Source organism: Anser anser (assembly GCF_964211835.1).
Source record: "Anser anser genome assembly, chromosome: 1".
NCBI classification, from domain to species: Eukaryota; Metazoa; Chordata; class Aves; order Anseriformes; family Anatidae; genus Anser; species Anser anser.
This window is the reverse complement of record NC_139720.1, coordinates 10,682,547-10,698,335: the sequence shown is the minus strand read 5'-3', so window position 1 is coordinate 10,698,335 and position 15,789 is coordinate 10,682,547. Positions and strand designations below refer to the sequence as shown.

Sequence of the window (15,789 nt, the reverse complement as noted above, 5' to 3'; positions counted from 1 at the left end):
TTATCTAATTTTTTCTGTGATTCTCTGAGTTAAGACTAATGGGGCTCTAAACACTATACAAACATCACTCACTAATTCATGCTCACATAAATATAATGCAGCTTTTCACTAATTAAATGCCAGCTGTATCTAGGTAGATAAAAAGCATTAGGTAACACAAAGCCACACACTGACCTCTGAGTTACACATGGACCATAGACTTTCCCTGCAGACTCAATAAAGTATCATAATTTGAGTTAACTGCCATAATACAGTTATATCTGCAAGTATATATGGTTTTAAAAAATGTTAGTATGGTGAAAACTTAAAAATGCAACAAATTAGAAGAATGACATTCACAGAGACTGAGGGGAATTTTAGAAGGGCATTCTGTCCAAGAAGAGAAGCACATCAGAAAAAGAAAATGAAAGGAGAAAAAGAAAAAAAAAAAAAAAAAGGAAGAAGAAACAGGTCAGCTTTCAGATATTGCAAGAACTCACAGAAACTGTCAGCAAAAGAAAATACCTTTGTAAAAGGTCAGCTGAAGCCAAATTCAAAAGTTTTAATGTCTGGACAACTGTGATTCCTCACTGGATTAAAATAAAGTTACCAGCAATGCACACTGTAAAGAGAGCTGCAGGATTAGCTGTAATTCACTTTTTCACACACCAACACTCAGAAAGTCTAGAAGGCAGAAGACAACTGAAGAAGCAGAAGCAGAGGTGGCCCTTTTCAGCCAGGTGGGCAAGAAGTGTTTCTGAACCTAAGCCCCAGATTATTTCCTATTCAGCCCAAGTCTCGAAAGACGTGATGCAGGTGCAGAACTGCAGTGTAAATGACTTTGCATAAAACAAGAGGCTTCGAGTCTGAAACGCTCGTCTGTAGCTGCTTAGCCATATTTATGGCAAGTAAAGGAAACTAGGGGTTTTAATGTAGAGAACTGCAGAAAAGATTAACGCTGGATACAATAAGAAAACCTTACACTTCGTGGAATAGACTGATCATCAGTTTATACATATCTAAAAATGAAATGCTTTATACGAGATATAGTTACATGCTTCAATCTACTACGTTTTCATCCATTCTCCAGAGGTAACGGGAACAGAGCATGTTGCGTGTGGAAACGCCAGGGAATGTGATCTGGCCTTCTGCAGATGGTTTTGACTAGCTCAGAAATACTCTCTTTTGCAGACTCAGGGGCAAAGCAGAAACAGCTGAGGAACTGCACTGCAGATAAATCAAACCACAGAGAACTCTCTGAAGACCCCACAACAGTGCAATGCATGTATTGTTTCCTGTATTGGGATATATTCGGGATGATAAACTACCCTGAAAGCATCTCCAAGTAAGCCAATACGGTATTATATCTCCAAGTAATGTAGCATTTCAGGACTTCTGAGGAAAGTAAGGTTACATGTTAATCTCCTGATCAACTAATAATAACTGTGTATTTCCAGAATGGAGAATTTAGTGTGTCTCCTTTGTCCCATATACAAAATGAATATTAAAGACAATTTTGCAATAATAATATCTACCTCTTATCTCAGCCATACAAATGATGAAGAGCTCATTTGGCCATTCGTTTCATTTGACATTATGAGTAAGCAGTAGACCAGCAGAAGCCACAGACGACGCAGATATCGGCACATTTTATTTTTCCTTTTTTACACTTCTCAAATTTGTAAACATGACTTAAAGTATTTGTGATTTAGTTATCTTGATTCTTAATACTTACTAAAATACTGTATGTGCTCTATTACAGGTTTCTTGATATGACTTGCAGCTTTCAAATCCTGTTTCCGCCTTCAGTCGACCATATGAAAATGTCAGATTAAGGCTTTTTTTTTTGTTTTGTACCACTTAAAAAAAACAATGTGACCAGCACATTTAAAGGTGACATGTCAAAATGTTCACACAGCATTGTTATCTAGAACTAGGCAACACAGAGCTCACTAGAAATCACTACTTATAATTATAAACACTCCATAACAAATTCAGATTTTTGAGTTGCTTTTATTTACCAATAAACAATTACACTGCATTCACTGTAATTGTTAGCAGTCATGCATTTGATATTAGTACGAAATATCCTCAAGGAAGCAATTTTCCATTAAACTGATGAATCACTGCCTTTAGGGCTGAATTTTGATCTGTGATGTGACAAACTTAGCCTCCATGGGGAGACTTCAAGCACTGCTCTTTTGTGCAAATCTGCCTTCAAGGCAGGATTCTCTGCATTAAGAACTTCCTCATCTTTTTAGGACATTGACAACTACAGTTATCACTCTTGCTATTATTATTTCATAACTCTGTTTCACAAGTAGGAGGTAGCTTTGGGGCAGTCATATATTTCATTATCATGTATTTTTCTTTCCAGCCTTGAAAATGTACTCATTTGGGAGAAGGGTAGACTTGTGCAAATTTGAATCAAGGAATATAAACCTGACACCTAGTTTTTTTAACCAGAAAGAAAGAAAGAAAGAAAGAAAGAAAGAAAGAAAGAAAGAAAGAAAGAAAGAAAGAAAGAAACTCTTGCTCCCTGTGGCAACAGATGATTATAATTTCAACAGGAAGCTCAAAGGGATGCCTTCTCTCCCTGTGGGCTGGACTCAAGCTTTCCTGTAATACCTTGAAATGGAGTAACCCAACATCTCTCTCAATGACACTCGGTAAAAGGCACATATTCCTCAGTGAAAAGTCCAAAACCTTTTGGTACTAAAGCAGCTAATGTCGGTCAGGCACTCACTGTCAGTTCAAATGCTCATTTTCCAAAATACGGCATTCACATCACAATGTTAGAAATGGTAGTGCCAGATTCCAAATATGAAAGAGGAAAGTACACAACAAAAACAGTGGTGTATGTATTTTCCTAAAAGACTCAGAAGTCAAGTTACCATGAAATTACTAGAAATAGGAATAGTAAGACCTATTACATAAATGTGAAGAACAGCAGATGTAAGGCCAAAGAACATCAACCCATGGTTTGCCTGCTTACTCCTCCTCCCCATAGGCTATACGGAAGATGCTTAGTGCTATATTATAACAGGATTTTTCCACATATTCACCATAGCAAGAGGAGTATATTTTAATCATAAACATTATCTTTGTTATAGACTGCAGTGCGAGAGATACAGCACCCCCAAAACACAATTATTTGATTGCATAAAAAAGATAAAACATGAATCCAACTTTTTATATCAGTTCTTTTTTTCAAATATATTAATTCCAGTGGAAATTATATCCCTTTTGTATCAAAGTAAGTATATTCTATGATCATAGAATCATAGAATCATTAAGGTTGGAGAAGACCTCCAAGATCACCTGGTCAACCATCCCCCTACCACCAATGTCACCCGCTAAACCATGTCCCTAAGCACCAGGTCCAACCTTTCTGTGAACAACCCCAGGGATGGTGACACCACCACCTCCCTGGGCAACCCGTTCCAGTGCCTGACTTCTCCTTCTGAGAAGAAATGTCTCCTCATTTCCAACCTGAACCTGCCCTAGCGCAACTTGAGGTCATTCCCTCTAGTATATCCAGTATATCATAGGTATCTATAATATATAGAATATAACGAAAGAATAACATCTCATAAATGAGAACAATGACTCCTGCATCTTCCTCTATATTCGCAGGGGAGTTTTTTCTATTCGGTGTCACTTTTCAGTCCAGCAACTGACAGTTGGACTTGCAGAAACCCAGCATCACCCTCCTTGTCTCAAGAAAAGTTTCTCTACAGCTGTTACCTCCGAGACTTGATCCCTGGACTGCCCAATCTGCCCTGCTCCAGCTCAAGACCCTTCTGCCAACTGAGTGTCTTCAGGAGCCTCAAGGGCTCCACCTGACCCAATCTGCAGCTCCTGGCATGCTGGCTTACAGAGGAACCCCTTCTTTTCTGCTGCCCAGCTAAAAAAACATGTTACATGCTCAATAAATCAAATTACTCTACCTTTTTTCAGTGTATGTTATAAAGCGAAATGCCTGCAAATTCCTGAGTTCTGCTGTTAGAAGCTAAAAATTCTGGCCTTTTTGGTCTGAGCTCAGTAAGAACGAATGTGTGGGGATGTTTGAGTAAGGCAACTGCTCAACTTGATGTGCTAATAGGGTTTTCAGAAGACACTGCTTTCTATTTTTCATTAAAAATGTGAAAAAAAAAATATAAAGAAAATGGTTAACGTTTGGAATGAATGTTCTCTACTCTCATTTGATTGAACTGTCTACATCCCAGCTGTATTGCATCTGGCTGGAACGGAGGTAATTTTCTTCAGAGCAGCCACTATAGTGCTGTGCAGTGGATTTGTTGCTAAAATACTGCTGATAACACACCAAAGTTTTCACTGTCGCTGAACAGTGTTTGAAGAAGGTCAAAGCTCTTTCTCTTTCTTCTTCATGCTCCCCGGTGAATAGGCTGGGGCAGGCAGGTGGCTGGGAGGGGACAGAGCTGGGAGACCCAACCCAAACTGACCCAAGAGATATCCCATACTGCATGACATTGTGCTCAACAACAAAAGCTCATGAAAGGAGGAGGAACATTCATGGTTATGGCATTTCCATGATTATGGTACCTTCCTCAGTAATCTTTATAGTGCTGAGGCTCTGCTTTCTAGGAAATGACCAGATACCATGGGAAGTAGTCAATACGTTGTTTTTTTCTTGTTTTTTTCCCTTTGCTTGTGTCATCAGCCTTGTTTTCCCTATTAGATTGTCATTACCATGATCCATGACTCTTCTCACCTTCCTTCTATTTCCTCCTCAACCCATTGCAAAGGTGAGCAAAAGATGGGCTCTCCGTGGGTGTTTGGTTGTTAACCAGGGTCAACTCACTGTACCAGGTGCCTGAGCAGTGAACAACCATGCTGCACTATACCATATCTAATCTAAATCAGTCCAAATTTAAATTTACTCCTGCTCACTAATACCAGAAAACTATAAATCACCAGGTATCAAATCCAAAGTAGGTTCAGAGTTGGTTTCAAGTAAACCTGGCAGTCTCACTATCTGATTCCTTTTTAATAAATTAATCATAAGTGCAAATCAGAGTTAATTTTGCATTACTGGATGCCATAAATTAGAAGAAAATAAAAATATTTGTATAAGGATATATGGAAAGAGTCAATAAATTTCCAAAAACATTGACAGCATGCCTCTAAATGACCAGTGCCTCTTCTACTGAACAGGCAGACCAAGGTAAGTTGTGTCTCTAGATAATAATTCTATTCTCTGCTTACTTCTGCCCAATATTTTCTTTGACTATAAATACACTTAATAAAATAAATAAATAAATAAATAAATAAAGGCTTGGGGAGTTATAAGATGTATACTCTCTCAAGCAAGTAGGGTGAAGAATCCTGATAATTTTTTTTTCATGTCTCAGCTCTCCATTTTAAAATGCAGACATTTGTTGGATGGAAAGAGAACAGGTTACAGCTGACCTGCATTTCCCAATGAGGATTAGGGTTTTCTAAAAAGATACTTAGAAATAAGAGGAAAAAAGATTATTAAAATAACTTTCTATGTTCTCCAAGTGATGCATTCCAATTTATATGCCCAAAATTGTGGTATGTGAAATCCACCAGAATTTTCTGGAGATTATTATTCAAACATAATCATCCTTTCCTAGTTTTACAGTAGTTCTCAACTTGATGTAGAGATATATATATATATTTTTTCCCATCTTTACTATTTGGAAGCACTTGATAGCTGTGTTTATGCTGCAGTTTTGATCTCAAGGAGAGCTAATGTTTCAAATGTTATTCAAAAATAACAAGGTGTCACTAATGTACAAATGCTGTCTAAACCATTAGGCAAAGTCAGCATACCATTTTTAAAGGATTTTTCCCTGCATTACATAAAGTAATAAAAAAAAGTTTTTCATATTTAAAATAGCCACATACATGCTCCACTTTACTCCAGAACCCACACGTTGGCCCTAATCACAGCGTTAATCCACATTTTGTGCACGTACTTATGGTCCAGAGAGAACTGTAATTCCAGAGCTTTCGTGTTAATTCCATAACATAAAAATAAAAAGTGCTACTACTACTTATTAATACATGATCAATGCACAAGGAGTACTGCTGTTAATCATGACTGCAATCTAACATGGGACTGTACTACAGAAATCTCTAATAAATCAATGGTGCTAAGTAGGCACACAACTCTTGCCAGGAGATACATCTGTCAGCTCTCAATTAAAGCCTAATGAGTAAGACCTAGGTGCAGTAAACTTCCAATGAAGCATGACTGCTTTAATGTTAAAGAAACATTTGTTTGTTTATTTGTAATACTTAGTTCTTTCAGTTAAATCACTGGGAAAAAAAAAAAAAAAGGAAGAAAGAAAAAAAGAAAAAAAGTCTGTTTTTCCTTAGGCTGTTTTATCTTGTACAGGAAGGAGTTTATAAAAATATGACAAGAAAATTCACTGAAAAGGTAGAAAAGGAACAAGATGCAAAGAGAAGATCAGAGAGAAGTTCTTTCATCAAGGAAGGATGAAAATTAAGCAGCTGAGCATTTCAATGCATAGTGGATAGGTGAACAAATGAAAACAGGCAAATTCAATTTAGATAGGTTCTATAAAGAAGATACAAAATCACTCATAATAAAATAGAGACCGGTATGAAAAAGAGGAGAGGAGTAAACAGTGAAGATAAATGTAACTAGGGTGGAGCACAAAAGACAAGAAGGGAAAATAGGAGAAACAGGCAAAGCAATATTAAAATTTACAGAGAAGGGCATCCTAATATGGATTGGACTCAGTTATCCAATACATGCACCGCATCACTTGTACAAACAGTTGGATGACACAAGTAGTTGACACCTGCAAATTAAAGTGCATGACACAGACTGCAATATATCAAACTGAAAGGGTTCTGGGGAATAGGACAGTGAGTGAAAACCTGAGAGGCCTATATTAAATTACAAGTTTTGCCATTATCTTCCAATGTGATATGAAAAATGGGAATATAATACCTCTTACCTTGTTGTGAGGATAAAACCCATTAATTATCATGAAGTGCTCACGTATTACAGCACTGTGGGGGGAAATGAGCAAGTAGAATCTAATTGCTGTTGTAGGATAAAGAGCACAAAGGTATATTACTGATTGATGGACTAAGAGGTTACAAATTGACTGTTTTATCTGAGAGTCTGAGAAATCCAAAGGCCAAAGAATGATTGGTCTTCACATGCTTATTTTTCTTTAAAGTCCAAGCAAATGCAGTCATTAGGTTCAAAAAGGCTCATCTCGACTGCAGATTAAAAATGAGAGAGAAGGATCTTCTGAATGTGGTACATAAACAAGAAGAAAGGAAGCAAAATTCACTGAAGAATATTAACAATTCACATTAGAGGACTGTTCTGGTAAAGCTACGATTTTAAAGGATGAGTGGAGACAAATGAAGGCTAGGAGGCAGGACCTGCAAGATGAATTTCTTCTAATTCTCCAGCATCAAAGACTTAAGATTTAAAAGGCTCCATTACAGTAACCTGGTCAAAAGAGAGAAACACACATCTAGAAGCAATTCAGCTGAGCTTTAGGTGTTGGACACCTAACTCAGAATAAACCGAATAGAGGTAAACACAGTGACTAGTTTAAGCTTAGATACATAATCCTAGTAAGTAAATTACTGCTACTAGTTATTCCTACTTTTACTTATAGAAAAAGACACTATCATGTCTTGTGATTAAATAAAGGCTCACAGCATAAAAGAACAGAAAGTATGAATTTATTAGAGACTAAAAATGGATGGCAGCAGCAGTTTTACTAGCCAGTGTTTCAGAGATGACTCTAGTAAAATCTGTCTCTAAAAAAATGTCCCACCTAAGTTGCCTCACCCATTTCAGAAAAACTAATTAAAAATCTTCCATAATTAAAAGATCTGGTACAATTTAAGAGAAAGTATACATAAGGTAATATATGTATAGACTGTAAGGGCTAGTAGGGCTTGTGAGTACCTTCAGAGTTCCAACACAGTGCTACTTAATCATCCTGTTGACAGTTTAACCCAGATGGAAGCTGTTAGAGACCCTGATGTGGGCTTACCATTAGCTACAGGAGGACTAATCTTCCCCTCCCCTCTCTCTTTATTTGGCTGATGGAGGTGGGCTACTCTAAAGGGCAATCTAGAGCAAAGGCATCATTTTGTGTGCTATATACCAACCCTTCTGTTGACTACAGACTAAAGAGATAGGCTTTCTAGGATGAAATCAGTCTTTACGAATATCTTCCTTACCCACAAGTGCCCAACAGCCTGTCCATTTTAAGCTATATTAGTGGGACGTTTTATTTTCTTGTTGTCGCCAGAACACCGGGGAACTGAACGTTCAGAAATGTCGATGTAGCTCTCTTTTTATATGGGGGACTAGAAGGGTTTTACAAGAATTGGCATCAATTTTCAATAAAACTTGCCAGATTCTGAAGAAACTAGAAATATAACCCCAATGTCCACAGAAAAATCTACAGGAAATGTATCAATACAACTGAGAACTTGCTTAAGGGACTGCAGGCACATAGCAAGTGCGCTGATATTAAATCTTGTTGCATATGAACCAGAAATTATTCTTAACACTATTAACCAAAAAATAGTGTGGAAATATATGTAAAGCCTTAAAAATTATGCAGAAAGAAAGTAACATGTCTGTGAAAGCAGACCATTCGGATTATACAAAATCCAACAGAATCCTTCTGTAGTAGGATTAATCAATTAAAGTAAACCAGAGTAAATGGGTTTCACCCACGAAAGACAAGTTCCTCTGCAGGAGTAAGGACCGAGAAAGTGAAGAGAGACACTAGAGGTTTCCACATAAAAGAAAAAAAGAAAAAAAAAGTGGTCCAAATCAGCTCTAATGCAGGAGTGAAACTAAAATCAAGGTTTATGTTCAATCACTCATCCCTGTGAGCATAATCCTCTCTTTCTGTGAAACTAAGTTTTAAAAGATTTCTTCTGCCTTCCAACGTACTTGCATTTTTCTCTGTAGAAGACGTTTTTGATAAACCAACAAAAGCTATGAAAGCAGTGTTGTGTAATCACACAATTTTATTTTAAAGTCATGGAAGATAAGAAGTTTGAAGAAAAGGACCTGAAAATAGAAGCCAAGTGGTTGTTCAGGCATGAACAAGGAAGAACATTAACACATAGGTTAGACTCAGATGCAGACTGTTTTCTAAGCAAAAACTCAGCAATAGATTACTGACCATCTCATTCTTATTGCTTCTCCTTTGGAATTATATTACTCATCACAGCAATAGCACAGATACAAATACACCTAATTTAACTCTCAAAGTGTTTTATCAGAAAGTACTTAGGGGATTATTACCACCGTAATGAGATGCAAATCATCAGTAAGCAAACCTTCACTCTACTTGCAAGGAAGTGCCACAACTAAAATACACACACACAAAAAAATACAACTAAAATACAAACTTCTTGGATTTTCCTATTCTTCAATTACATGGTCAGCCTCAACTTTACTTTAAAGATTGTTTAGGAGGTGCATGTTACTGTTTACTGAAATATTTATTGGGACTTTTAAAGAGATCCAAATCTACATGTGTGAATTACATCTGTAAAACAATTGTTCTTTTTCTATAACATAGATGATTTACTTTTTTTTATTAAGAATTGCCACCTATATTGAAGCTTAATGAGGCTAACTTTTAGCATCATTAAAAAATGTTCACCTTTACTAAACAGCAAGAAAAAGAATTACAATATGTTTTTCTGGGATTAATAAGTCTGACGCTCAGCAGAAATGCTGAACCAACAAGTTATTAGTTATTACATATGTGCCTCATTTTCATGGTGTAACTAGAACTTGTGGGAAGCTTTTTAATGGTATTTAGCTAATTCAAAACATGTTTTCAGTGCAGCTAAAAAACATCTGATCAGAAAACCAATAAAGCTTAAATGGTACAGTACTACTTGTTTATTGACAGGTTGGCCCTGACTAACAACGAACTATTTTTAACTCAACAATAATGAGTATTATAATCTTCATTCCAAGAGTTTAAAAAAATAAAATAAAATAAAATAAAATAAAATAAAATAAAATAAAATAAAATAAAATAAAATAAAATAAAATAAAACAAAACTCACACAGAAATACAAACAAGACTTCTGATGGAATAAAATTGTGTTTCTCTGGGGAAATAAAAGGTCTGGAGCAAAGTCAAAGAAAATGAGCAAAATCTAAAGCAGTGTTTCCTTTCCTGCCTTGCCTAACAAATTTGAATTCCTATCGTAGAAGCAGTCTCAAGACTTTTCCCAATACCATTTGCATCACAACAGACATAGCAGGCTCTTTTACTTCATACCATAACCCACCATTGTTATACTATACAGTACATTTACACTCAAAAGCTAATATTTAAGCTTCGTAAAATAAATCCTGTTTCAGAAGTGATTTGCACGTGAAATCTCAGTGAATTCAATCGAAGAAACATCTTTTAAATCTTTCAGATTAAGGTTAGTTGAATCGAATTTTACTTAAAGCATGCACATTAAAAAACCTGGGACAATTGATTTGTTTGTGGTATCTGAATTCCAGTACTCATAATTCTGTATAAGCATATCAAATAGTTTTGCTTGACATGATATATGCACCTTCTTTAATTGCCTTACAGCAGAAGCATCAATTACAATAGCGATGCCATCAATCTCTAAAGAATATTTGATTAAAAAGTGCAAATGAAGCATGCTGGCACTTCTGGTTAAAACATTTACAACATCTTTTCTATGGTTTTATACATTAAATCTATAATGAAGACAAGCAGTTGTATTATCTCAAGTGAAGGTGAAGATAACTTGCCTTCTCCCAGGAAGACATTAAGGTTTTTAATTGCTAAAGCCAGATAGAAAACTTCAAACCACTTAAAGTAAGAGTTTTAGTAGACCGAGGCATTGAAATAACACACATTTTCTCTAAAACTTGAGACTGGATTTTCAATTGTTCCCAATCTTATTTCACTCATATGAGTGATCACAAAATGCATAAAATTTGTTATTCATTAGCATTTTACATCTGCTTTCATCTCACATGAAGAATAATTCTTATAGAGAATACAGAACAAGATAATATGAATTTGGAATATAGGGTCAGAAAATGGTTCCTTCAGAGTAAAGTAAATTATTTACATTTGTCATTTTGATTCTCTTATCCTATAATTAGGATTATATTACATTTCAAAAGGTGAATGATTCTGCTGTCAGAATCTTTTTTTTCTTCCAATACATACCCTGATCAGTAACTCAGAATACTGTATGATGGAAGCCAGACCTTTAGAACTGAAACATAAAATATTATCTGTCTCTCAAGGAAATTTTAAAGAAGCTTCTAAGTTTCTTGGTTTCTTACTGCTGCAAAATATCTATATGTTGATTTTCATGTTTTATTAATCTTTTAAATCCCTTAATTTTCTGAGATTATAGGCAATGAAAAAAAGAAACATACTACTTACATCATTCTGATCATCTTTTGCATTGTAATAGATTATATCATTATTCTGTAAAAGAAGAAAAGGAAAAGTAAATCTGTTAGTTTAGAAAGAAGTGCATTAAATTCACTAGAAACATTTTGTACTAAAATATATTTTAAGCTAAACTTGCAATTCTGTATGGATTCTCTTTGAAACATGACAGAATCAGACTTTGCATTTCCCATTCATATGTTTAACTTCATTCATTTGATATTTCTTCCCTTAGAAGTTACATGAGTCATACAAACAGCTAGAAGAGTACACATGGTGTTGGATAAAATCCAGAGCTTATAAAAGACTACTGTAAACTGTTTCATTTACAGACATATAAAGATTTCACTATGCAATTAGGTGGTTTATGCACAAAAAAAAAATCTAGCAGGCAACAGATTCAACACATGGGTATTGCTGAGTGGGTTAAGTATTTGTTGCACACCTTTTTATTGTTTTGTTCACCCCCCAAAGCACAATCAAAATTTGGGAAAACATATCACAGGAGAGTCTGTAGTGTACAATAGAACGTAGGAACTCTGTGGAAACACGGTACCATATAATTCAAACAAATTTATTACCAAATCAGTAAGATTATTACCAAATAAAGCAACAAATCTATTCAGCATATCTACTGAAGTTCGAAAATTCTGGTATTTCCTATGTTTTTGTTTTCTCTTGGAATATTTCTGAACCATTTAAAACCTTAAAGATTTATATTCAATGTAATAGTTTTCCAATAAATATAAGTGCTATAGTATGCCCTATAGTTTTTGTTATACTTTTTTGAATGAAAGTAATTGTCATGTTCATTTTTTATGAAAGATATATGTGTACTTTTTTTTTTTTTTAAGACCCATTAATTGTAAATAAAGAAGCAGCACCTACTTTCCTTCATGCCAAGCAGCTTGTTTAAAATAGGCAATGGCTGATAACCTCTAAAAATAGCCTTAATTTATATTTTCAGTTCTGTTGGTGATAAGCAATACTTTTAGACTGTTTGTACGTAAACAAAAAGTTCACCACAAATTTCTATTTTCTTGTATAAATACCAACAGGAAACATGATTTCAGTAATCATTTTTCTGGGCAAGCCAATGATAATTATTACTTGCACTAAAAAGTTTTGTGGCATGCAATTTAATGCATTTCACCTTTATAAATGATTTTTCTTCTCACTTCATAATTAATGATATCGTTCATTCTCCTTTGTGACCTTTTTGAGATGCAAACATGAAATATATTATAGATGAGCTAAATGTCAATACGAGGTAAATGCTGTTAACATAAATTTATCTTCTTTCCTTTTTCCTCAAAATGCCCTTTTCCACCAAAACACTGTTCTATTCTCAGTTATAATACAATGGGTTTCATATCAGTATCTGGGTAACTAAGCCAGAACTCATAATGTGTTACAGACATAGGAGGAAATTCCTTCCATCTTTGGCATGACCTGTAACCATCACCACTTGTTACTTGATTGTTATAAAGAGAAGACCATGAAAAGCTTGTGCAAGCCTTCAAGTAAGTTGAAAGAGGCAGAAGATTAAATTTCCTTGGAATCCTCTTTACTTTATACATGGTTGTATAAAACAACAACAACTCTATAAATACTACTATCTGTTCAAAAATCTCTATGATTAATTTCCACAAAAAAAACATTTTGAACTGCTGAAGAACCAACCCTGAGCGGTACTAACTGGAAATGATAGCACGTGTGTTTTGATCACACAATGATCTGTTAAATTAATAATAATAATAATAATTAATAAAGATCTTTCAGTGTTTCAATTCAGAAGGCAAAGAAAAAGGCATATTCCTCTCACCATGCCTCCTTATGTCATTACAGCCATTCTGCAAGTATTTCCCTAGAAAATTTTGTTCACGAAAGATAATATCAGGAAAAAGTATTACAGACATATTTATCTGGCTATTATATATATTAGTGCTTGCATTTTTAAAAAATTGTGCATTTTCCTATAAGTACAATTCTATTAGGTTCTCTCTTTTACTTACAATGAAGACAGCAATTTACTTCCCCACTCCATTCCCATTGCTCATGTTCACAGTACACATTCTCACAGAATCACTGAATGCATAGGATTTTTAACACTGTGTACAATTATGTTTACCTACTTATATAAAACAATTCTCTATTGTCGCAATTATATTCCCCCCTTTCATATTTTTATGTGCTTACTTGGATTTAAGGTGGCATGGCATTGCTATCTACTTCAACTGGACTAAACAAAAATTTTAAAATATCTATTAAAAAATTATGCTTCAGTTGCATGATACATTTACGAGTTAATTAAAATACCCCCCAATATGATTAGATACTTTGTTACACTACATGTCTTGTAGTTCATTGTCCTGCAAGAAGATATTACCTATACAATGCATAAACTAAAACTGTCATTGGTCATATCTCACTGCTTTTACTAGAAAAAAAAAAAACAAAACACACAGCACTACAACACCCTGAGGGCTGTACAGTTCACAAATTAGATTCATGGATCAATTATACCTTTAGTGGACAAGTTTTCATAACTTAACCACTTAAGGATGGCAAGAACAAATTGCTCTGCTGCTGGTTCTCAAGGAAGTAGTTTAGTTATTTATTAACTCCTTGACACATATAATTTGAATTTTCCTGTTATTAAACACTTCTGCACCACTCTGCCATCAGGTAATACTGCAAACTTTTTCAACAAGCCTAAAACAGAATGTAAATATCCTAGGTTGGTTTGGTTGGTTTTGTTGTTATTGTTGTTTTCCCCTTTATGTCATATTTCCTAATGCTGCGAGAAAGGTGTAAATACTCACTATTGCTTCTGTTCATGAAAGAAGAAAATTAGAAATATAGTCCTTAAGCTCAGTTTTTGGAAGAAGGACTTTTGGAATAAGGACTTAGATTATATTGTAAATATACAGTATTGCAAAATTATCAGTGCACATTTAAAAATACAAAACTGAGGATGAATACAATCATTTTAATTGCTTTAAAACAACATTTTCCCCATAATCTCTAGGTATTTAATACAGAATGTGCTCAAGCAACCCAAACCAGACAGTGTATAAAAACACCTTGGTATTGCAGTTAACCTGCTAGTATAGCGATGATACCTACAAGGATTTTTCTGTTCTGCAGGTAAGACATAAAAAGCAAGAAAAATCAAACCATGTATCAAACATATTTCTGATTTCCTTCAGATTGATGTTATCCAATGTATAGGCTTGTTTTGGATGCATAAATACAGGTACTGCTTAGAGGTGGACACTGCCTTGTAAATATGCACAATGCAAAAGTAGATGCTGGCGTCTGCATGCGGAGTTGGGTAGTTACAGCTCAGCACTAAGCCCAACTATTTCTAAAGATTGTTTATTTGGTTGCAGCTTCATTAGCTTTTCTCCTTCAAGCAGAATGACATGCAGTCTTTTTACTTTTGACTATTTATTTTTAAATTACATGTTGAAAATTACAGATACAAATTTGGAGAACATTTTAAAATTACAATTTAGTCTCAAATACTTTGAAAAGACACAGAGCACCAGGGAAAGAACTAGGAGTCTTACTGCTGAGTATGCAGCAATAAAAATACCAATAATATTGTTGTATTTTCTCTTCCACAGACACACTGATCAGCTGAACACTTGGAGGATGAAATTAGTATAAATGCCTACAACGCTAAAAAATATTTCCTTAAGTGCTGGTAAAATCCATTTGCTTTAACTTTCTTGTATCCCCTTGCATAAAGCTGTGTAAAAACAATAAAGCTCACTCTAATACCTTTAGGATAATTAAGATTTAAAACCAGCCTAATAAATCCTCAACAAATAATCCATCTAGTTTTAGTTTAATCCCTTATACAGTCTGACATGCAGTTTAAGACACAATTAGCCTCTTCAGAAAAGAAAGCTCATGTAGCCTATCACAAATAAAAAAAGTACTTTTGTTTCCAAATGGAGTAACGTTAGAGAATAAAACCCTACAAATGGGGGAAAAAAGAAAGAATGGTGACTACTACAACCTCTAATTACAGCTTCATAACTTTACATAAGACAAAAAGGCACATGAAAAATAAAGAGGTTACCAGCTAAAACTTTCTTTTTTTCCTTCTCTTTCTATGAACAGGAATATCAACTTACCTCCTGTCTTTAGACTGAGCATGAAATCCAGCAATATAGTAAATTTCAGACAACTACTATGTCTGAAAATTGGATGTAAGAAATGGATTGGAAATTGTATTTAAACCAGGACTTATAAACAAGAACTTTAAAAAAAAAATCAAACTACTTTTTAATAAAGATTTGACAAATGTAAAACAGTTCAACAACATCCCAGT

The 15,789-nt window shown here is 34.7% G+C and overlaps 1 protein-coding gene across 12 annotated transcripts in view; it reads right to left on the bottom strand.

Moving 5' to 3' along the window:
- Positions 1 to 15,789, bottom strand: part of CACNA2D1 (calcium voltage-gated channel auxiliary subunit alpha2delta 1) — a 415,542-nt gene that overhangs the window by 184,588 nt on the left and 215,165 nt on the right. For all 12 annotated transcript variants that reach the window (XR_014578635.1, XM_083821360.1, XM_083821361.1 and 9 more), the window contains one exon: positions 11,436 to 11,480. Coding sequence is in view for 11 of the 12 variants with exons in the window: in XM_083821360.1 (XP_083677486.1) it covers positions 11,436 to 11,480 (45 nt within the window). In the remaining variant the exon portion in view is untranslated. The remainder of the gene's footprint in view (positions 1 to 11,435; positions 11,481 to 15,789) is intronic.